Source organism: Palaemon carinicauda, chromosome 10 (genome assembly GCF_036898095.1).
Source record: "Palaemon carinicauda isolate YSFRI2023 chromosome 10, ASM3689809v2, whole genome shotgun sequence".
NCBI classification, from domain to species: domain Eukaryota; kingdom Metazoa; phylum Arthropoda; class Malacostraca; order Decapoda; family Palaemonidae; genus Palaemon; species Palaemon carinicauda.
The window spans coordinates 112868226-112893743 of record NC_090734.1 but is presented as its reverse complement, the minus strand read 5'-3'; the positions used below and the strand labels follow the sequence as shown (position 1 = coordinate 112893743).

The 25518-nt window shown below is 41.2% G+C and overlaps 1 protein-coding gene across 1 annotated transcript in view; it reads right to left on the bottom strand.

The window, feature by feature from the left end:
* Pih1D1 (PIH1 domain containing 1) overlaps positions 1-25518 on the bottom strand; it is a 203722-nt gene that overhangs the window by 123890 nt on the left and 54314 nt on the right. The window contains exon 2 of the mRNA XM_068381368.1: positions 8650-8728. Within this exon, the coding sequence (XP_068237469.1) occupies positions 8650-8728 (79 nt within the window). The remainder of the gene's footprint in view (positions 1-8649; positions 8729-25518) is intronic.

Sequence of the window (25518 nt, the reverse complement as noted above, 5' to 3'; positions counted from 1 at the left end):
GAATGTTTCAAACATTGGCCTAATTTTTGGTGGTGCAATGAATTGACAGATGTGCTTAATTAACCCATTTACTCTTAGGAAAAAAGAGGAACTTCTTCCCTTCCTTCAGAGCGTTTTGAAGAAGTGTTACTTAATCAAGTAACTGTGACGCAGAGGTTCCCCCAACCCTCCTTCGGTGTTTACACCTATGGCTATCCTAGTAACCCCCCCCCCCCCCTTTCCTTATTGCCTTCTTTCCTTCATTCCCATTGCTATTAGGCTACTGAGTAAATCCCTGTTAATAAAGACTATGTACTGCACATATAAAATGAGCCGGAAGAGCAATAAAATGTTTTATGGTGGTAGATAACGATTAGATGGTTAACACAAATTATCAAACATAATAGAAGAGGTTTAAAACAGGGGTGTGGAATCGCACTGAGAGATATTCTACTCGGACTCCTACAAATTTTAGATTTGCGGCTAAAGAATAAAATAAAATAAAATAAAAAAATAAAATACAAACATTAGTAGAAATAGAAGACATTTTTTTTCCTTGAGAGTGATGATGAGTAAAATGTAAATTATAAGTGTCCATTTCTTGTTTTTTTTTTTTTTTTTTTTTTTTTTTTTTTTTTTAATCCCTCATAATGTTAAATCTATGGTTTCCAGCAATTGGTGATAACATTAATTTGGAAAAGCAAAGCTAATGAATACTTTGATACAAGTATATCAGCTTGGCATGTAGACAATGTCAATGGATTTTTCAAAGTAAGGTTGATTGGTTCATTAATTGAAGTCTGGTATAATTCCAGTGATAAAGTCGCAATGATATTTGTCACATACCTTTTAAGTAACAAAATTAGGTACTGATACTTATAACGTAAATAAATATATAAAACTATAGGTTGAAATATAATAAATCTTATGTATGTATGTTTGAACACACACACACACACACACACACACATATATATATATATATATATATATGAATATATATATATATGATTTCAAAATTTATCAAATGGCCGATGTCAATGCCCTTATATGAAACATCTTTTAGAAGTCTACCTTCTAAGGAATTCAAGCTACTCTCTCTGGTGAAATTGATATGATATATTATATCAAACAATGCTCTCTGTCATTTTCATCCTGGCAATTGATGTATCGAGTAACCTGTGTTATATGGAAGAATGAGTCCTACGGCTTAACCTAAAGAAAACTATATTTCTATTGCTTTACCAACACTCGCTTGAAGTGCAAAGTGTAGGGTTAACACGGCTTCTTTCGTCTCCTGTCATAAGTCTCATTCTTGATCTTCAATGTAAGTGAGTGGGTAAGATATAAAACGTTGGTCTTGTGTTTAAGTAAAGTCTAAAGTCACGAATCACATTACCAGGTATGCTGAACTTTTATTGACAAAGAATTTCGTATTGTTTGGGGTAGGTCATATGACAATTATCTATGGAGTTAAACAGGCGTTTAACAAATCGGGGGATGGGAGGTACAGGGGAAGAAACGTTATGACAACGTCACTGAGGGACGTCATCACTTTTGCGAATGTGTGGGTGGCTAAGACTGGCTTTAGCCTCATTTTCTCAAGTAAAAAAGTTAATGAAACGTAATTGGCAATGCACAGTATTTCCCAAAATTAGGCCATTGTATGAAGCGCTCCCTGCTTTGATATGGAAATCCATCAGTTATTTTAGGAGTTATTTGAAAAAACAACACTATTACACGGCCTCTGGAAACAATAATAGTATCATGTCGGCAGTTATTTCATCATATCCCGGGGTTTCCATCTCTAGTTTTTAGGATAGTTTCGACTTCAAACACACTGAATTCATTCATGGGCACATTAAGGTCTTCATTAGCTTCAGGTATATCAATCAAATCATTTCCTTCATGTCTCGTATTCATAACCTCACTAAAGTGTTTCATGCAACGTTGCCTTTCTTATCTTCTGTTGCTATAACAGACCCATGTTCTTTTTGAAGGGTATATGCTTCTTCTTCTTTGCCCCCATAGAAATTTCGTTAATAAATCTATGAGTAATTCTTACACCACAGCCACTTCCTGAATTCATAGCATATTCAGCCTCATCTGCTTTACTGTCTAAATATTCTCTCCAGTCATTTCTGGCTTTTCTTTTGACCTCACTATCAATACTAGAATACTTAGCATGCTCTACCTTGTAATTTTCATCACTTCCTCGAAATTTTTCAACAATCAATTTCTGTCTTTGTCTCCTTTTTATAGTATCCCGAGTATCATTCGATAGTCATGTCTTTCTTCTTGTAACCGCATGTCCCAAGACTTCAATACCAACTGACTGACATATGTTCTTAATATCACACCATACTTCATTAATTGTCTGTTCTTCGTCTCTTAAAGTCTCTAAGACTGTAAATAAATTCTTACATTCAATTGCAAATGTTTCTCTGTGCTCTTCCTCTAGAAGCTTAGTTGTATCAAACCTAGGTATTCTATTTACATTTCTGTTGGGTGCTTTTAGTTTTAATTTCAATGTGGCAATGATTAGCTGGTGATCACTACCAATATCTGCACCTCTATAGCTTCTTACATTTCTTTGAGCCCTCCTTCTCTCTTTATTAATGGCAATGTGATCTATCTGATTTTTGTAATTGCCACATGGTGAAGTCCATGTATACTTGTGGATGTTTTTGTGTTGAAAAAGAGTACCTCCAATGACAAGATTGTTTTCTGAACAGAAACTTATGAAATGTGCTCCATTTTCATTTGCAACTTCGCCAAGACCCTCGACACCCATCATATTCTCTATCCCTTGACTATTTCTTCCAATTCTAGCATTGAAGTCGCCAATCCCAATTTTCATATCTCTCTAAGGGATCTCATCTATTATCCTCTGCAGGTTTTCATAATATTCATCTTTCCTTTCTTCAGGGGAATCATTTGTTGGGGCATAGCAACCTATAATACTCATATTGCACTGCTTTGATTTGAACTTTGCTAGTAACAATCTACTATTTACAGCTCTCCACTCAGTTAATGCCTTTTCTGCTGTTGGTGTCATCATCACTCCTACCTATTCTCTTCCAACTGATCTTCCTGAGTAGATATATATATATATATATATATATATATTGACATGGTCTAAAGTTTCCTTACCATTTCCCTTACAACAGGCTTCACTTAGGATCAAGATATCCAAACTATATTTCATAAATTCACTCTCCACTTGCTGTAACTTCCCAATCTGATTCATGATTCTAACATTTCAATTACCTATTTTCAAATTTTCTTTAGTATTTATAAACCAGGAGATTCTTAGTACCACGCCATACCCGGGACCGGGGGCCATTCTTTCCTCTTCTCTTTTCTTGACTGACTAAATCCATAGAGGATTCATTGGTTAGATACATCAAAGGATAGCCAGTTCCTCGTGATGCCCAGTGCCTATCTAACTAGGGCAAGTGACGCCTGGCGGTCCACACTAATTCTAGTAAGATCAACTGCCAGGCATCAGGATTAAAAGCTGAAGAGACATTTTGTCCTACGCCTAAACCCAATCTGTCACCCTGCTGCCAGTGACTTCACCAAGATTTAAGGGGTCATTTCCTCCATACCCAGAGCTCTCATTACTCACCAAGTTGCTCATTCACTTATACGAGTATAATAGTTGGTAAACATGGATTGCTAAGATATACCGCCTAGCACGGTAGTATACCACCTAGCACGGCAGTACATACTGCGTAGGATGGTAATATGCCGCCTAGCATATATATACTGTATATATATATATATATATATGTGTGTGTGTATATATATACATATATATATATATATATGTGTGTGTGTGTATATATATATATATGTGTATATATATATATATATATGTGTGTGTGTGTATATATATATACATATATATGTTATGAAAATGTAGTAATTAACATTCATTAGGAATACCCTAACAACTTTAGATTTGCAGATTACATAGTTCTGTTTAGTGAATCATGGAAGGAGTTGAAAAAGGTGATAGAAGATTTTAATAGAGAAAGCAGAAATGTATGACTGAAAATTAATATGAGTAAAACAAAGAAATGTTCAATGACCATGCACAGAGATACCAAATAAGGGTTATGGACGAGCCTCTAGAGATTGTTAATGAATACACAAACTTTGAACAGACAGTAAGTGTTTCTCCAGGACATAAGACATAAATTAAAAGAAGGATAAGCATTGGTAAACAAAATGAGGTTTTGAAAAGTAAAATGTTACTCTCTCTAAAAAGAAAATTATATAATCAAATTGTACTACAAGCATTGACTTATGCACCAGAACCACCTTGAAGCCTTACTAAATCTTTAAAACATAAGCTAGTTGTAACTCGAAAAGCTAAAGAACGAATATTGATGGGAATAACACTAAGGGACATTAAGGAGCAACATGGATAAAAGAACAAACTAAAGTAGAGAATATGCTAACATGCAAGAAAAAGAATTGGCCATGGTCAGTACATATAATGAGAATGACACAATAGATAGACGTAAAGAATCACAGAATGGGTCCCTAGAGATTGCAGAAGAAACATGGGAAGGAAGAGAAGACGATGGATTGACGAATTAAAAAAAAATTACAATTATAATCTGGTATAGAAAGACCATAAACAGATGCTAGTGGAAGGTCTTTGTCCTGCAGTGGACTAGTTATGGATGATGATGGTGATATCTACATCATCATCAGAAGCAGTCACTACTAGTCCATTGCCGAACAGAAGCCTCAGACATGTCCTTCCACGTGCGTCTGTTTATAGTCTTTCTATGACAGTCTACGCTCACAAGCTTTCTTAGTTTGTAAATCCATCGTCTTCTCTTCCTTCCTCTATTTCTTTTACATTTTCTAGGGACCCATTCTGTTATTATGTCCATCCATTATGGGTCATTCTCATTACATGTCCTACGCACGTCCATTTCTTTTACTTACATGTTGTTAGAATATCCAATACCTTAGTTTGCTTTTGTATCCTAGTTGCTCTATTTCTGTCTCTTAGCGTTACTCCCATCAATATTCTTTGAATAGCTATTTTAGTTGTGACTACCTTATGTTCTAAGGCTTTAGTAAGGCTCCTTGTTTCTGATGCACTATTTAATACTGGCAAGACCATCTGATCAAATACATATCTTTTTAGAAAAGATGGCATTTTACTTTTTATAACCTAATTTTGTTTACCAAAAGATCTCCATCCCATTCTTATCCTTCTTATAATTTTGGTCTCGTGTCCTGGGGAAACACTTTCTGTCTGTTCTAGGTACGTATATTCATTACCAATCTCTAGAGATTCGTCCATATCCCTTATTTGGTGTCTCTGGGCATTTTCATTTAACATTATCTTAGTTTGACTCATAATAATTTTCAGTCCTAAATTTCTGCTTTCTCTATTAAAATCTTCTATCATCTTTTGCAATTCCTGCCATAATTCCCTAAACACAATTATGTTATCTGCAAATTATAAGTTGTTAAGTTATTCCCCACTACTATCAATCCTACATTTTCATAATCTATATATTTACGAACTTCTAATTGCTGTATTACCTGTATTGATATCTTCAAGCGTTATAACGTAAGATTCGTCTATTCCTTTTCTTTGAGGGGCTTTCATTACTGATGGTGTTTTGACAGAATCAAAGTTTTCCCATAGTCTATAAATGCCATACATGACAGTTTGTCATACTCCGACGATTTTTCCATTAGGTGGTTACTTACCTGGTTATGGTCAGTTGTTGAATACCCACTTCTAAAGCCTGCTTGCTCTCTTGATTGATTAAAGTCTAGCGGTCTTTCTATTCGGACTAATATGATCTTTATGAAAATTTTATTTATTATGATCAGTAAATGTACTGAGAAGTAATTTTCTAGTTCTTTTGTGGCTCCCTTTTTATAAATTGATATAATGATAAAGTTTATCCAAGTTGTAAGTATAGAGCATTCTTGCAGACATTTTATGTAAAGTTCAACGATTTTTACTACTCTGAAATCTCTTCCATCAATTATTAAATCACCTGTTAGGCCATCTTCTCCTGCTGCTTTGCCTCTTCTTATTCCTTTTAAAAATGTCTCTACTTCTCCTACTGTTACATTTGGAACCGGCTCAGATCTTTCCTTATTTTTATTGGCAAAGTTATTTCTTATATCACTATTGTATAACATTGTATAGAAATCCCGTGCAATTTGTATCACCCCATCTCTACTGTTAATATTTCAATTTTCATCCTTTAAAGCAAACATCTATTGGCGCCTGGTCCAAGACTTCTTTTCAACAATTTGATGCTTCTTCCTTTCTTTATAGTCTTTCCTCAATTTTTGTGATCGTGTTTACGAATATCTTGGATTTTTATTTTGTTTGTGGTTTTTGGATAGTTCTGCTAATTACATTTCATCTCTCATGGATTGTACCCTCATTTCCAATCTTTTCTTTATTAGGTTTTTTGGTCTTTTTTATAGTTTACCTTGATCTTGTTTAGGATTTTTTCCACCTGTCTTGTGATGATTCCAAAATAAATTTTGCTAAATTACTGTTCATTTCTTCTTTACTTACTTTTATTTTATCATTTAGCTGAGAGGACCTATTTTGTATTGCTAAACTAAACTAATCAACTTTTTTCTTATTACAGGAGTGTTTATTTTCTTTCTTAAAATTAATTTTCCTCCTTTGTTCCTTATATCTACAAAAAAAAAAAAAAAAATTGTGTTTCAGCATTCTATGGTCGTTTGAATACTTGTTCATCGCTGTTACACCTTTAAATAAATTGACTTCTCACTGGGAATAAAATGATTTCACTTCACGTTTCTACATTTGGGCCTCTCCATGTCTACTTTCTTTGTTGCTTTTTATAGAAAAAGTTCTCATGATTTTATGATATATATATATATATATATATATACACATATACATACATACATATATATACATAAATAAATACATATACATATATATACAGTATATATATACATACATATATACATATATATGTATACCCGTATATATATATATATATATATACATATATACATACATATATACATATATATACATACATACATATATATATATATATATATATACATATATATACATATATACATATATATATATACAGTGTATATATATACATATACACAGTGTGTATATATATATATATAAATAGTGTATATATATATACATATACTGTATATACATACATATATACATATAAATGTATATATATATATATATACATACATATATATATATATATATATATACACATACATATATACATATAAATATATATATATATATATATATTTATATATATATATGTATGTATGTATATATATATATATATATACCCGTATATATATATATATATATATACATATGAATATATATATATATGAATATATATATATATATATTTATATATATATGAATATATATAATATATATATATATATATATATTATACATGTATATATATATATATATATATACCTTACATATAATCTTCCTAAGCACTCTTTACATGCACTCCTCTTTCAATAATCCTTGTAATATCAGTTGAGCATTGTTCCAGTCTTCCTCTGTCCCTCCATCTTGACACCTCCAAATCAAAGACATTTTCTGCCAACCTACAGTCCATTTAGTCTACAAGACTTCACCATTAGAAACGCTGCAATCCATCACTCCCCTACATTAACCTTTTTAACGCTATGTATCTTGACATTTATTGTCCTTTCATTTAATTTTATGCAGCACAGTCTATAAACAATTCATATCAACGTCTTCAGCATTTTCATTTCAGTTCTATTCAACATTTACACATCACTTCCATATGGGAGAGTTGTTTTAATAATCTTGAAAAGTTCCCTATCTTAGGTTCCACAGACACTTAAAAGACTCTCCATAATATTTTGAACACACCCTGTTACATTCCTTAATTATTACATATTGTGAGCCTTCTTTTCTTTCTTTTAATTTCCATTTTTCATTAAATTTACTCTGGTAATGCCACAAATTACAATCCGTTCAGTTTAAAAAAAAAAAATATGACTAAGGAATATCATAGTCTACTAACTATCAGGTAAAATAACTCACTGCTGAAGCTAAAAGAAATACAATGGAATTTAAGGAAATGCAACTAAGGTGTTCAATCTTGGCAAGGAATCAAACCCTGTCCCTCACACTGGTGGGGTGGGTATCATGACCACTCGACCACAATGGGCTTACAGTAAATTTCTAAGAGCAACTCAAAGCAATGTGAAATTTATCAGTCAAAATTCTTGATGAGACTTTGTTTGAGATCCTATGACTAGTGTGGAGGTCACTCATGAGAGGACCAGGCAATGGGTGGCAATTACTCAGTAAGTGGACTTACTGGAGATACTACCACAAACCTCAATTCCTTGTTCACAAGAACGAGGAAGCGGTGGGCACTGCTGGGCTTGGGCAGAGCTCATTCACCCAACCTGTGATTGTGAATATGGATGTTTCTAATGCACTACAACAACTCTTGTAGCTACTGGATTGTAAAATATGTATAAAAATCTTAAAAAGCTTAAAATTTCCTTGAAACAATGATATCAAAGGAATATATGTCAGACCCAAAGTGATCAATTGATGACTTAAAAGCTGGGTTTCTCACTCACCGATTTTTGGTTTAATGACGGCTGCTCGCTCTAAAGAAGGATCCGGAAACAATGTCTGCAGTTCCTTTGTCTCTGTTCCCTAGGAGAATAAATCAGGGATATTAATTACAATCACTTTATTGGAATCTCCGAAACCCATCATCAAATATTTCACATTAAAGAACATTAATCCTCAAGCATCCATAAATCTGTATGAGCGATGAATGCAGGCAATGATAGTTAATTTACAGAATTTTAGATTTACTAAGTCATATGATTACTAAAAATTAATCAAAGAAAACGTCTCGTTTGAGTAGCTTACTCAAACACTAAAATGAACATAAGTGAAATAATGGCAATAATATGATACAGTATGCTATATGCTGCAAGCAAAATGCTTTGCTTAATCTTCTTTCTCTTTCACATTTGATGAGAGTTTGTCTATTATAGTTTCTTAACATATTGTACTGTACTCTAATTGATGGTTGTCAAAAATGATGTCTTTGCTCATAAGGTTTATGCAACACATGATTAATGTGAATAGAAAACAGAGTACTGTATTTCCTTATGGAATGATAATTACTATAGGTAACAATAAAAAAATAAGGGGTCAAATGTTGTCCAAACACAGGACATGTAAAACCCTTTAAAACCAAGAACGACTACAAGTCATCCATAGATAATGTTTATGACATTAACCAACTGGTTTTCTGGACTTTTTTTTTTTATTTTTTTTTTTTTGCATAATATGGCAACATTTTTATCAATAGTTCATAAAAAAATAAAGTTAAATGTATAAATGTACCAATAAAAATCCCTTAATGTCATAATACATGTCAATGTATGAAATGAAGACCGGGATTCTCAAGATCTGATAGAAGGAGAGATATGTTTTTGCATGATTTTAAGTACAGTAGGGTAAAAAATTAAACCCAATAGAAGTAAATCTTCAGCAGTAAATAAAAAAAAATCAAAGGGTTTAAAAAGGATAATTCCATAATAGGTGGGATGGCCTGGACTAACCTGGGTATGGACATCTACAATCGAGCTTCTAGGCCCTACCTACTTGTTTCTACCATTGAGCCTATCATATGAGGCTGAACCTTTCCCAATGGGGCCATACTCTCAACCATAACATGGGTGACCTCCCTACACAGAGGGTAATTTTAAAGATTCGTGTACTATAAATCTAAATTATGTATACTTGTAATAAGTTAGCTCTGTTATTTGTGAAATTGTATGAAAAATTATTAAGTAACAGGAACCTAGTATCAAAGAAAAGTTTAAAACAGCCTATATAATGGGTAATTTTTTATCCTATACTAGGCATGCAACTGAAATATTTACATACATTTGACAATCAAAAGTAAGCAACAGACTAAAAGAATTTAAAATACATGAAAATAAAAGGGACATCTAGCCTATAATAATTTCCACTGCACTAAAGTAGATCATCCATGAGAAAGGAACTTCTCCCTTTGGCAAAGGTCAGGCCTTAACTTAGTAAAGACGAAAGATGAGGATTTTGTCTTTTTTTTCTTACCTAAGTACATATGGTAAGTTTTTAAAAGAAATATATTTACTAAACAGAAATTATTCACTATAACTGACAGAGGTATGAGTACCTGGTAATTAGTTTTTTCAACTATGGAGTGTTCAAACCAACCTGATATAACATATTTGGAAGTCATTTGTATTTTTCCTAATGATACAAACCTGTAGCCATCTATAGGGGATATTACTTTCGGCGAAGCTAAAAGACTAGCCATTAGACTTTTAGAGAGGGTTAACCATCCACCCGCTAGTTAGCTGGGCTGGGGGGGGGGGGGTAGCTACTCCCCTCACTTACACACCTGGACTGTGAACCTACTTTGCTTGGATAGGACTTCAAAAGGGACTGGTGCTGACGGGCCAATTTGTATCAATAGCTACAGGTTTCTATCGTTAGGAAAAATTCAAATTACCTTCAAACTTGTCATTTGTTCCGTCACTTATACAAACCAACGCTATGTATGGGGATGACATGACAAATTTGGAATTTGTATTTTTCCTAACGATGCAAACCTGTAGCTATTTATAGGGGTTTGCAGTAGCTACCCCTCTCACTCACACACTTGTGACTGTAACTCATCTTTCTTGAAAGTAGGACTTCAAAGGGGGACTGGGTTGGCAGGAAAATCTGTATAAATAGTTACAGGTTTGTATGGTTAGGAAAAAATACAAATCACTCTCAAATTTGTCATTTTTCTGTAACTGGAATACAAACCAACACTATTTATAGGGTTGACTCACCCATTAAAAGGGCAGACATCCCTGCCAATCTGGCTTTTTGGCATTTACCCAGGGATTCCTCTTCATGCGTGTTAGCACAAGGAAGATAGAATCCTTAACAACTCACTAAACCTTGCTATGCATGGTTTGTGCCTACACAAGCTGTGTGTTTGTGATGTAAGCAATGTTACTGTCAAGGTAAGAGTTCTTTCGAATCGTAAGACCCAAGGTCACCAAGACATTTCCTATTCCACCTCACTAGGGTATGGGTGTGCAATAATACTGACACAATACTAGGTTACACAAGGGAAAAATGGTTTACCTACCATGGTTGAGGTCAGCTTTGCAGAGAAACCTGGATACTGATTTTCACCAAGGGGAGGATGAAGAAAAGAAAGACCAAGTCATTCTTATTCATTCACTCAGACTAAAACTGGGTAACCAATGCCCTCAACCTCCTGCTTCTTGTCCATCAAGGAGTTTGAGGTATTAAACCAGCTGTTGTGCAGCCACCACAGGACTGATAGAGAAAGTATCGAGTCTCCTGTATGTTAGGTCTTGCGTGGGAGGTGAAGGTTGTCTGATGCTTCTGCACGTCTGCTTGTAGAACCCGCGCCTCAAAGTAATTTAGTTAGAGGCCCAGGGACGTAGCAATGTCCCTGACATTGTGCGCTTTGGGTCAACGTATTGGAGGAGGATCTGGATTAAGTGCAAGGTCATGACCTTGCAAATCCAAGCAGAGATGGTGTTCTTCGTGATCCTCCTCTTGATCCTTCCCGTGCTGATGAAAAGATTGGCACATGGGGCTAGCTGCTGCTGTTCTCTTGAGGTAGTACCTCAAACTCCTTACTGGGCATAATAACAGATGAATTGGGACGTCGGTTACAGAATGGAGACTAGTTATCAGGAAGGAATCAAATCTAGGATCCGCTACCCTCGGATTTTGAGTCTTAGCTACAAACTCTGGGACGAAGCTGAAGCTTACCTTTCCCCATCCCCTTGAATGGGTGATGTCACACGAGACACCATGCAGTTCACTTACTCCCATGGCCGCAGCCAATGCCAGTAGGAACACCGTCTTCAATGTGAGGTGGCGATCTGTTGCCTGGTATATATGGTTCATAAGGAGTATCCTTCAGGGACTGAAGCACCCAAACCACATTCCATGATGGAGGTCTCACTTCTGACTGGGGACAGGAAAGTTCATAACATCGTAAAGGGAGAGAAAGTTCCAGCAAAAAGGAAATGTCCACTCCTTTCAGTTTAAAAGCGAGACTGAAGGCTGAGCGATAACCTTTTACTGCCAAAACTGAGAGAAGCATTTCTTCCCCCAGATACACAAGGAACTCCACTATTGCTATAATATAGTAGCATCAAAGGGAGAGATACCCCTTCCACAACACCAACCACAGAAGACATACCACTTTGCCTGGTAGACTGAGGCTGATGATCTCCGCAGATGTTCAGATATTCTTTTTGCAAAGCCTCTCTCAGTGAGGAGATGCTGGATAGCCTCCAGGTGTGAAGTCGTAGCAAAGCTACGGCTTTGTGGAAGATGTTATCGTGTGGTTGTCTGAGTAGATCGTGTCATGAAGGAAGTTCTCTTGGAAGCTCCGTCAGGAGTTGCAGAAGGTCTGGGAACCATTCTGTGCGATGCCATAACAGAGCTATGAGGGTAATTGGGAGATTGACCGATGTTCTAGTCTTATTGAGTACTCTTCTCATCAGAGCAAATGGGGGAAAGGCGTAAACGTCGATGTTGTCCCACCGTTGCTGGAATGCATCTTCCCAGAGAGCCTTGGGGTCTGGGACTGGGGAGCAGTACAAAGGGAGCCTGAAGTTCAGGGTCGTTGCGAACAGATCCACAGTCGGGGAACCCTAAAAAGTCAGAACTTTGTTGGCTAATAAATGATCCAAAGACTACTCAGAACCCATTATCTGAGTCGCTCTGCTCAGGTTGTCCGCGAGCACATTCCTCTTGCCGGGAATGAAGCGAGTTGGTAGTCACCCCTCTCAGTATTTCTACTGTGAGATGGGATAGAGGCTGCAAAATAGTACTGCCTTGTTTGTTCATGTAGGTAACTACTGTGGTGTTGTTGCTCATCACCACCACTGAGTGACCTGCCAGGAACTGTTGGAACTGTTGAAGGGCCAGGAAGGCAGCCTTGATCTCTGAGAGATTAATGCGCTGGTACTTTTCGAACTCTGACCATAGGCCTGAGGTCGTGTGGTGCAGCGTGTGGGCCCCAAACTTTCTTTTGATGCATCTGAGAAGAGCTTCAAGTCTGGGGGAGGACGAGATTCTCATCTGCCACCAACCACTCGAGGTCCGTCAGTTCCTCTGGTCTCATGGGGATCAGAATTTCCGGGGAATCAAAAGCCTGATTCCAGGAGAACTATAGCCACCATTGGAGGGATCTTATCCTGAGGCGGCCGTTGGGAACTAGACAGGCCAGAGATGATAGGTGACCGAGGAGACATTGTCACCTCTGGGCTAAGAGTTCTCCTCGTCTGAGAAATGGTCTTGTGACACTCCTCAGCCTCACTACCCTGTCGTCTGATAGGAAGGTTTTGTGAAGGTTGGTATCTGTAATAATTCTTAGATATACCAGTCGTTAAGAGGGAAGCAGTGATGACTTGTTGAGGTTTACCATGACCCCCAGATCTTGGCAAAGCTCCAGAAGTTAGTCTCAGTGCTGAAGAAGAGTTACCATCGAGTCTGCCAGAATCAGCCAGTCTTCCAGGTAACGTAGGAGACGGATGCTCATTCTATGAGCCCAAGATAACACTAGGATGAACACTTGTGAAGTCCTGAGGTGCTGTGGAAAGACCAAAGCAAAGAATCTTGAACTGGTATTTCTTGTTGTTTAGAGTGATTCTCAGATACTTCCTTGAAGACGGATGGATTGGGATCTGGAAGTATGCGTCCTTTAAAGGTTTAAAGGTCGCTCATGAATGGCAGAGGCAAGGGACAGTGACATTGCCCTAGCAATCAGGACAATGCCCTAGAGACTGACCATATATTATATGATCAGCGCCCAAGCCTCCTCTCCACCCAAGCTAGGACCAGGGAGGGCCAGGCAGTGGCTGCTGATGACTCAGCAGATAGACCTATAGGCTCCCCCAAACCCCCCAACCTTAGCTCACATGGATGGTAAGGTTATAGACACTAATGGCACTAACGAGTCTGAACGGGACTCGAACCCCCGACTGGCAAACACCAGGCAGAGACGTTACCAATCAGGCCACATTAAGTCCTGTGATCTTACAGCTTGCCTGACAGTGTCTGCCATCACCATGCTGAACAAAGTTTGTTTGACTGTTCAGGGTTGAGATGTCGATGACTTGTCTTCAACCTCCAGACGCCTTTCTCATAAGAAAGAGTGAACTGAAGAAGCCTGGAGAGTCTTCAAGGACCTCATGGAGAGCGCCCTTCTTCAACATGGTCTGGACTTCTGCCCGAAGGGCTAGCTCCTTTGCTGATCCCATCACAAAGGAGTCTATAGTCACTGGATCCTTGATCAGGGGGGGGGGAGAGATGACATGAACTGGACGCGATACCCTAAACGAATCACGGAGACTGTCCAGGGATTGGCCCCGAGTTGCTTTCACCTGTCCTAGCAACTTTGTTTCCCTCCACGGGAAAACTTGGGGCCTTTCCTGTCCTTGGCAGGAAAGGGCTTCTTAAACACCTTGATGTTTGATGCTACAGTCCTGCTCTTTGCCAGCTTCGGTAGTTTATTCTGCGGGAGAGAAAGTGGTCTATAGGGCCTACATGTTAACGACCTATGGAGGAGGGAATCTTGGTGAGACTTACTCCATCCCTCCGCAGCTCGCTCAACATCCCCGGCTCGAGGAGCCCTCCAGAGATGAGTTCCAGAGTTTCACAATCTCACAGTGAGGTACTTGGTGATGGACCTTCTCAACTATTGAGTCTCTTTGCTTCAAGATGATGTATGCCAACAGGTTGACTACCTGATGGGCAAGGAACTTGATAGTTTGAGAATGGTTTGGAACAACCCTCAGTCCGCACCAGGGTACCCACTGACCCAAACCAGAGATCAAGCCACGAATTAGCTTGCATGGTGCACTTCGCTACTTTCTCCTGGTTGAGGATCTACAATGCTGAGAAGGGAACTTGAAGTCTGGAGATTATCTCTGGAGAGAGCCCCTTTGTTAGTTCCTCTAAGGAATGATGTAGAGGAAGGACCGGAAGAGGGTCGTAAAGGAACTTGTATCTCCTCTGCTGGACACCCGGAGGAGGGAGGAGTTTTGAGTACGAGCCTCAGCGAAGGGAGCTCGAGGAGTCTGAGAGCTGGACAGAAACCTTCCACAGTGCACTCTTCAGTCCCTGGGACCAGGCCAAGGGTGCGCTGGAGGCTTCTGAGTACCATAGACATGGTCAAAGACCTTGTCCTTGCCCTCTTGAGGAGCCATCGCCGGGTCAGCTGACCCACCGAGGGACCTCATGCAAGCCAAGACCTCCCAGAAGGAGTGCTCTGACTCCTTCTGCTCCGCTTCTGAAGGCAGCTGGATCGATGTCTTCCACCCACAAGACATCATCTCGGGTGGGTCGTGGTTGTCATCATGATGTCTAGAAGTCTATTGCCTGTGGGTCTCGCCATCCTCGAAGAGGATTTAGGTAAATTTTTCAAGTCTTTGGACTTCTTACTCGGAGGAAAGAAAGCCTCTAAGACAGAAGGACTAGATGGGATGACCCTCTGCTGGACAGCTGTAGGGGGAGGGATCGTATCTTCGATGGTAGATTGATTGATTGAAAGTTTCCTGGCATCGTGACATCTAAGGTCATTGACGCCAATAGCATTTATTACATATGAAAAATAAAAGAGAATTCAATTAAAACCATAAAAGTTAAAAGTCATTATAACAGTTGAATAGTTTTCAGAAGACCTGCTTCTGAAATAAATCTAAAAATGTCGCTAGCATAGTAGGACACATCAGGTCCAAGAATCTTGGCAAGGAAGAACCTGCCATCCTCACCTCGAGCCTTAAACAGATATCTATTTCTTAAGTTATTATAATTAGGGCATTTGGTCAACAAAAGCCTCACTGTTAAAGGTACTATTTATCTTGGTGCTAGGGACCTTCTGATGGAACCTCTAAGCCAACGCATCCCGACGTTTCAGGATGGTGTTTTCCCACAAGTTCGAGACTTGGTGGACCTGAAACTCGATCGTGCGAGTGCCTGAGAGGAGGAACGTCTCCATAGCTTTCCTGGTACTTTCTTTGGAGAAGTCCTCAGAGCGTATCAGGATACCTAAGATCCCTAACCAGATATCCCGCCATGATGTGGCTTGCATAGCACACTTCGCAACCTTCTCCTGGTTAAGGATCTCGGTTGCCGAGAACGAGACCTGTCGGTTGGAGAGTCTCTCAAGAGGGACTCCCCTGGTAAGCTCTTCCAACGAATGGTGGAGAGGAAGAGCTAAACAAGGCTCCTCCGAGATTTCGAAGTACCTCCTTTGCTGTACGCGAGGAGAGGCGGGAGAAGCTTGTTGCCGGCACTGGAACGGTTGGAGGAGGACAACTCAGAGAGCTGAACAGCGATCTTGTCCCTGGTACTCTTAACCCCCTGAGACCAAGGCAGAGCCGCACTGGCCTTAGAGGGTTTTTGAGTGCCAAATACGCGGTCCAAGTCTGTGTCTTTGCCCTCTCGAGGAGGGATCTCTGGGTCGGCAAACCCATTGAGAGCCCTCATACGAGTCAGCACCTGCCAAAATGCGTGCTCTGACTCTTGTAGTTCTCTTCCAGATGTTGGATTTGCAGCGAAGTCTCCTGTCCCCAAAGGCTCTTCTTAGGGAGATTCGCGGACATTCTCCGAGAGGGTAGCTGGCTCCGTCCTAAGTCTTGTCGAGGATTTTGGTACAGTCTTCGAGTCCTTCGACTCCCTCCTGGGAGAGATGTAGGACTCTTAACATAGACGGTGGCAAGTTTTTTTCAGCCCCTACCCGGGAAGACTTTTCAACGCGAGGTGGGGTTTCCCTCATTGGTGCGATGGGGGAACGTCTCACCTCATGTGGCTCCCCTGAGGACGGGAAGTCCTCGTCCAACAGGGAAGGAGAAATGTCTGGGGGGGGGGGTGAAAGAACCTGCCTCGAAGGCCTGCGAGGAATCAACTTAGCTCTCAGAGAAGTCACCGCGTCCGGAACTCCTCTTTTTCTCTTCAGAGGGGTAGAGACAGCCAAGGATCTGTGCCCCGACTCAGAGAGAACAGGCTTGAAAGCCTGCATAACTGCTCTGATTAGCGGCCCAAACCATGGCTGTTGACTGACAGCAGTGCTGTCAGACACTCCCTCTGGAGGGACAGGGATTGACGGATCATTGGGAAGAGTTTCCATAGGGGGGTTTGCTTGAAAAGAATAAGAGATCCTGGACCTTTCTGGATGTTTCCCTTCCGCCACAGTCCGCGCTGTTATGTGCTTGTGGGGAGGGGAATGCGGCGATGGCTACCTTGCCGTGCATTGTCCAGCAGCCTCGTGCACGGGAGGTATTGACGCTCGCGCGGGGTCGCGTAATGGTGCTCGCGCAATGGAGAATACCAGGGGTCGCGTGCGGGAGACTAATGGCGCGCACGCACGGGATACTGCTGATGCGCGTGCGTGCGCGCGGGCGATTGCGGGGAATTGCAAAGGGCACGCGCGGGCAATTGCGAGGGCGCGCAGGAGAGTGATGGCGCGTAGGAGCGCGCGGGAGACTGTGGATACACAGGAGACCGCGCAGGAGACTGATTGCTCGCGCGCGCAGGATCAGGTCGTTGAACACACGGGCGTGTGGGCGACAGTTCCCACGCCCTAGTAGATGTCATAGGGCGCGCGCGCGCAAGAGAGATACCCCTGGTGCACGGGCGCGCAGCTGGAGCCTGTGCGTGTGGACGCGCATCTTGTGGGCGCGCGTCAGTATGGTGGTACGCAACTGTAGGAGAGAATGGGCCCGAGCATGTATCCTTGCGGACGCGAGAGGGTGACTGCGCGTGAATGCGCGAAGGCGAGCGCTGGCAGGTTGGCGAGCGCTGGCAGGTTGGCGAGCGCTGGCCCGTAGGAGAAGTCTTTGACTTCCCAACAGCGCCCAGACCCGAAGATCGTGGGTGTGCAGGAGAGATCGCTGTGCGTGGGCGCTGGCGCGCGGGAGACCCCTGTCGTACAGGAGAGCGTTGGCGCATTGGCAAGCGCTGACGAGTTGGAGAGCGCTGACGCGTAGGAGAGCGCTGGCGCGCAGGAGGTTGATGGCGCGCACTGGCGCGCTGACACCCAGGTGAGTGCTGGCGCGCTACCTCAGGCAAAGCCTGTTGCGCAAGAGAACGTTGGCGCGCATGTCCATCATGGCGCGTAAGGGACGTATGCGCGCGATGGCGCATACGTCCTTGATACCCCGTAACAGGGTTCAATGCCTGACGAGCATGTAAGTCAGGTTTCGTAGGCGCGTAGCGTGCATCAGCTCTCATGAACGGCAACGGTAGGTCAGCAGGTCTGTCGGGTGGAAGGTCGACGTGTCCTTTGCAAGGACGACCTTCCACCGAAAGGGATCGCGAATGATCCGCTGAGAGGTCCAGGACGATAGCAGGAACAGTCAGTGAACGCTGACGAGGCTCCTCTGCGGCAGACTGCAATGGAGATGGTGAACCAAAGAGGCGCTTCCTCACCGCAGGTGAAGTAAGGCCTCTCTGGCGAAGAGGAAGGCGAGCCTTGCGACGGATGCGCCCTCTGGGGGCCATTGGATCAGCAAGCTGACCTTCTGCAGTCCTCCGAAGAGGAGTCTTTGTAAGTGAACTTCCCTGAGGGGGAAGAAACACCAGCAGGAGAGACTGTTGGACTTAGTTTCTCCCTTGTTGGTTGAGCAGGAACGGGAGAAACTAAGCCTTCAGCTACTGCGGGATGTGAAGAGGCAGAGGTATTAGGAGATACCGCATTGGATACCTCTGACACTACAACGTCGACAATTGACAGAGGATCAACCTCTGCCAAAGTCGGCGATTGCTTGACAGCGGCACCCAATCGGATGTAGTCAAGTAATGCTTCCTTGGAGGGCGAACCCTCGAGCCCTAAGGAACACCAAAGCTGAAAAAGATTGGTTTATGACACATCCTCCCCGGGCGGAGAGGTGGAGCTGCCTCGGTAGGGGAGGCAACACCACCTCTCGAACCCCGAGTTTGGAAAACAGAACCATGGTTTACGCTACCACTCGACGGTCTCTCGCCAGAGACCGATCGAGTGGGAGCTTTGGAGGAGGTTTGGGCAATGGAAGAAGAGTCCTTGGATTTTTCTCCTTTCAAAGAAACCTTCGAAGGCGAAAGATTCCGCTTGGACTTCTTCTTACGTCGCCAAGAAAACCTCTCCCACTGGGAGGTAGACCACTCCCTACACTCACCACACTTGTTATTACTTTCACACCGTCAACCTCTACAGTAAGGGCAAAGGGTGTGAGGGTCTGTCTCGACTGCCAACATGAATGTTCCGCAGGGGCGGTCGGGTAATCCAGGACAGGTGCGCATGATCGCAGAGGCCAACTTCACACACAAACCTGTCAAAGAAAAATAAAAAAAGCATTAATGGCTGCCAAGAGAGAGGCGAGGATGAGAGAGGACATGTCCGTCTATCATCCGAGCCGAGTGCAAAGTGAGCTCAAGCACAGGTGTGTGTGTGTGTGTGGGGGGGGGGGGTAAGCAAGCTACCCTCCCCTACCCCCGCTAACAAGCGGTGTGGGTAGTAAACCCTCGTTAAATTTCAATGGCTCGTCATTTCAGCTACGCCGAAAATAATACCCCTATTAAATAGCGTGGTTTGAATGTCAGTTACAGAACAAACTGCAATGTTATTGTTATATTAGCTACTGTACAGTATTGTATACAAAATATCGTACTTTAGAGTAGTAATGTAGATATACGTTATGAGTACAGTGAGTTTCAATGGCACGAGTAGACCTGTCTAAAACACCACATGCAGGTTAAGTATGGCAATGACTCATGTTATGCGTACCTTAGTATTACTGCGTACATAGTACACATGTTTACATATACTGTACACTTACAGTACTAAATGTGTTCATTCATAAATACAGTGAACCCTCGTTTATCGCGGTAGATAGGTTCCAGACCCGGCCGCGATAGGTGAAAATCCGCGAAGTAGTGATATTTACCTATTTATTTAACATGTATATTCGGACTTTTAAAACCTTCCCTTGTACGTAGTACTGTTAACAAACCACCCTTTAAAGTACAGAACACTTAATGCATGTACTACAGCACCCTAAACTAAAACAGGCACAAATATTAAAGGCGATTTTATATCATGCGTTTCCTAAACACCTAAAAACCACGATAAAAAATGGCAACCAATGTTTTGTTTACGTTCATCTCTGATCATAATGAAGAAACAAACTCATTTAGTGTACACATATATGTATAGGTTAGTTTTTGCATCGATTATATTGATTATACAGTATGTTGATTTTTTCATTACCAATGTTTTACGTACTTAATTTTTCTTAGGACTTCCAAATGAAATGTTTTTCTTTATGACGCCGCCTAAAACGACAGCGTCATAAAGTACTGTACGCTCAGTAAACAACCACGCTCAGAACAAAGAAGGCATTTAACGCGCATGATGAAAGTGATAAATAATGATATTTACAGTAAAAGCATTTACAAAATATGTTATTAGTAAAAATATAATTTACCGTATCTATATAAAATCATACAGTACATACTGTACGTAGCAAAGCAGGAAAACAATTTAAGAGAGAGAGAGAGAGAGAGAGAGAGAGAGAGAGAGAGAGAGAGAGAGAGAGAGAGAGAGAGAGAGAGAGATTGTTTTACGTACGTACAAATGTAAATTTTAAACAAAAAAAATATGATAGGTTACAACATGTAGACTTTTAAAACCTTCCCTTTAACTTAATGCATATAGTACTAAACTATAAAACAGGCACAAATATTAGAATGTGAGAATATTAAAGTAAAAAATAAAGATTGTTACTGTACTCACCACGAAAGAAGTTCAAGAAAAACTTGAATGATGATGGCGATGAATTTGCTGCACAGTAGAAATGATGATGATGAAGCTGATGATGTGTTCTACTGTGCAGCCAGGTAGTATTTTACGTCTCTTCAGACGGAGGTGTCTTTTCCTGGGACACCTCTTCAACTTCTTCCTGGGAAACTTCTTCAATTTCTTCCGAAGGCGTACTAGCAGGAGGAACTGGCTCTTTTTTGCGAGGCTGGAAGAACATTGTGATCGGAAGTTGTTGCCGCTGCTTCTTTTTTCGATCTAAGAGCATCTTGTAGGGAGTCATTATGTCATCAACCTTGTTGCAGAATTGCATCGACCGAACCATATCCTCGTCCCACTCTTGCAACATTTCTTTCAACTCCTTCGCATGGTTGCAGGCCTTGGCAAGCCGTTCTAATGTTAAGCCCGTTTCTTCGACATTTTCTTGGGTCTCTTCCTGGGTTTCACTCTCTTCTTCGCTTGCCGATTTCGTCAGGTCTTAGAGGTCTGCGTCAGTTAGGGGCTGGGAATGGCAGTCCAACAACTCGTCGACGTCTTCAGTCGTCATGTCGCCAAACCCGTCACCTCCAATTATGGCAGCCAACTGCACAGATTTGCGTATTGCAGAGTGTTGGATTTCAGCAGGTGTAAATCCCTCGTCGTCGTAAACAATCTGGGGCCACAACTTCTTCCAGCTCGCATTCACGGTTGCAGGTTTCATCTCTTGCAGTGCCTTCTGAATATTCTGCAGGCACGTGGCTATGGTGTACTGCCGCCAGTACGCCTTCAAGTTAAAATCTTCATCCTCATCATCTTGGGCAGCATCCACACACACAACGACGTCCGCCAAGGTATTCTTCGTGTAGAGGGCCTTGAACGCCCTGATAACCCCCTGGTCCATCGGTTGAATTAATGACGTGGTGTTGGGTGGCAGGAACTCAACCTGAATGCCCTCATGCGACAGGTCAGTTGCGTGTCCACCAGCGTTATCCATAAGGAGAAGGATCTTGAATGGCAAGCCCTTCTCTAAGAGATATTTGCTGACTTGCGGGATAAAACACTGATGGAACCAGTTGGAGGTCAGCATCTTCGTAATCCATGCTTTTTGATTATGCATCCAGTACACAGGAAGGAGATTCTTATTTTTATTTTTCAAAGCGCGAGGATTTTTCGACTTATAAATAAGCCCCGGCTTTAGCAAAAATCCAGCAGCATTGCCACACATCACGAGGGTAACGCGATCCTTGAATGCTTTAAAGCCAGAGGCTTCCTCTTTGAACAGGAAAGTTCGCGACGGCATTCTCTTCCAAAACAAGCCGGTCTCATCCATATTAAACACTTGTTCCGGCTTGTATCCACCTTCGGCGATAATATTCTTGAATGTCTGGTTCGCGTAAGTTTCAGCAGCGGCAGTGTCAGCCAAAGCAGCCTCGCCATGCAGGGAAACGCTTTTCAGGGCGAAGCGTTTCTGAAACTTCGCGAACCATCCTTTGCTAGCGGAAAAACGTTGTTTCTGAGGCTGGGAATCAGTGGATGTCCCTGGTTGAGGATCATCTGCATCATCATCTTCTTCAGCATGGTTGCCGTCGTCGGCTTGAGGTTCCTTTGCAGCAAAATCCTCATACAAGCTCAAAGCCTTTGTTCGGATGGTGTTCGTATCCAAGGCTATGTTCTTCTTCCGGCAGTCGGCAATCCACACAGCTAAAGCACCTTCCATGCGTACGATCGTTTTATTACGCGTTGTAACGACTCGCTTCGCTGATCTGCTAAAGGTGATTGCAGCCGTCTTTCTAATGTTCGCCTCGTCCTTCTTGATATAGCGAACAGTAGATTCGTTGATTCCAAAATGGCGCGCTGCGGCCGCGTAACTTCTACCGTCTTTTAACATATCGAGAAGCGTAACCTTCTCAGCAATCGTCATCATCCTTCGGTGGCGTTTAGGCTCACTACCAGCCTTAGTAGAAGCAGAACGCTTGGGAGGCATTGTACAGTAGGATTTAACAAAAAGTTCAACTTAAAAAGGTTGCACACAGCACAGATTAAACTTCACAAACTTAAGAACGTCTACTCTGCGATACGCCGTAAGAGAAAGTGGACGACCAACCCGCAAGAACCTAGATGCTGGAAGCTGGAGATGCGGGCAAAACACCAATCACAGGCTAGATAACAAAACTTGAGTTCTGATTCGTCATCTATCAGCGCTTGAACCAATCACAACCCGTCTTACAGTATATGATGCGTAGGTTACCAACTCAAAGTACAAGATACCCCGCGCATACCGTACGTACAGTATTAATAATAATAATAATAAATAATGATAATAATACAGTAATAATAATAATAATAATGATAATAATAATAACAATCATAATTTTATTAACAACAACAACAATAATAATAATAATAACAATAATAATAATAGCTTTACGTATGCTATTTTATTCTTTTGTAGGATGTGTGTGTCTCTCTCTCTCTCTCTCTCTCTCTCTCTCTCTCTCTCTCTCTCTCTCTCTCTCTCTCTCTCTCTCTCTCTCTCTCTCTCGTACGCTTATTTGAAATGTGATTTTTGTAACAAAGAATATTATTGGATGCAGTACTACGTACGTATACATACAAAAGATTCATGGAAAAGAAGCACATCCATTACATTTGTAGTACGGTAGTAGCCATCAGCAGCCTTACACCATTCTAATATTGTATGACTGCATCTGATTTGCGTTTCATGTTCGATTTAATTTATTACGTACTGTATACAGTACTGTATTATCGTATGATAATAATACAGTAATAATAATAATAATAATAATGATAATAATAATAACAATAATAATTTTATTAACAACAACAATAATAATAATAATAACAATAATAATAATAGCTTTACGTATGCTATTTTATTCTTTTGTAGGATGTGTCTCTCTCTCTCTCTCTCTCTCTCTCTCTCTCTCTCTCTCTCTCTCTCTCTCTCGTACGCTTATTCGAAATGTGAAATGTGATTTTTGCAGCAAAGAATATTTCTGGGCTTGAACCTGTGCCGGCCAGTGAATAAGCTCCTATTAGCACTTATTCTTAGGTAATTTACTGCTAAATATACCAGAGAAAAAATGTAAAGGAGTGCTAGGTTAACTAGCTCGCTCACCTATTGGTGTCGGTATAGAATTGGGCGTATAATCCAGAGGTCCCGCACTATTTAGATTCATCCACGACAAAGACCCCAATAGAGGAGAGCCGTTCAACCTCACTCGGCACCACCAACTCTGCATCCGCTCAGAACCCAACTCCTTTTTAGCACGCCTGTGTGGTAACCCGCTTGTTTGTGCTCTCGTGTTTTGCCTTATTTTTCACTGGATTATGGCTTCTTCATCGGTTTCCCAGGAGACACCGTCTAAGTTAAGTACCAAGCTATGTTTTGCTGTGTTTTGAGCAATCTAGATCGTTTAATATTTAAATTATAGGAGTTTATTCTCTTCGATCATATCGGTCTTGCTCGATTCCGCTTACGGTTGGTACTCCTGTTTTGAGAGCTTTTAGTTTCACTCGCGGTGTTACTAAGTGTATTATTTTTATTATTAATTAAAATTTTTTATATGTTTTATTGTGGATATTCATTATTTAGCGTTTAGAACCCTTGTGGTTCATATTTAGGGCCGATATCAAGTTACGTATCGTAGATGGCTTGCCGACCTTCGTTACTGGGCGGCAATTTTTATTATATAAGCCATCAGGTTGTTGTCCTTTGGGATTTATTTATTATGTTGCATGCCTTGCCCTAATTTTTTATGTGTATATTTATATATTTTTCAACGCTATTACTTTTATAATGAATATTTGTGCTTATTACTACGTATGATCTGTTTTGGTAGTGTTTGGGGATCGTCAGTTGGTAGCCCTGCTGCTCCATATCACGTGATCCTCCCCCAAGCTCCCCCTCTCGCTAGGTTGGTGGCTAGGCTTCTCTCCCCCCTCCCCTAGGGGACCGTTGCCTTCCCTCCTTTTAGAGGGGGTAGTTCAGTGTTTATGGACTTTGTCCTCCGGGTGTCCCGGCGGTTTCGTCTCTGTCTAGACGGGTTGGCCACCGGTCAACAGAGTAGGATCCCGGTGCACCCTATTTTATATTCACCTATCACACTTTTATTATGTTATACGAAACCCTCCGGGTTCTGTTGGTGGTTCTTATCTACAGTTCCGCCCCCCTCTTAATTTATAACAGTTCCTATGATTATATATGATTATATATGACAGATCACTATCCCGGAGTTCCTATATATATTGGTTTATGGATGTACTTTTATTTCCCGGCCCGGGGCTTAACCTCGCTCCGGGAAATCAGACACCATGTGTCTTAATTCTTTGTTACATCCTTCTTTATGATCCCGGCTCGACCGGAATGGATAGCTATACTCTAGTCTTAAGTTAGACTTATGTTTAGGCCCGGGTCCTCCGGACCCACCCCTACTTAAGAGTATTACAGTTAAGCTCTAGTCTTAAGTTAGACTTATGTTTAGTCCCGGGTCCTCCGGACCCGCCCCTACTTAAGAGAATTACAGTTTCTCATATACTATTCTTTTTATAGATGGTGCATTGTCAGACGACGGCCTGTGCGGCTGTTCTTCAC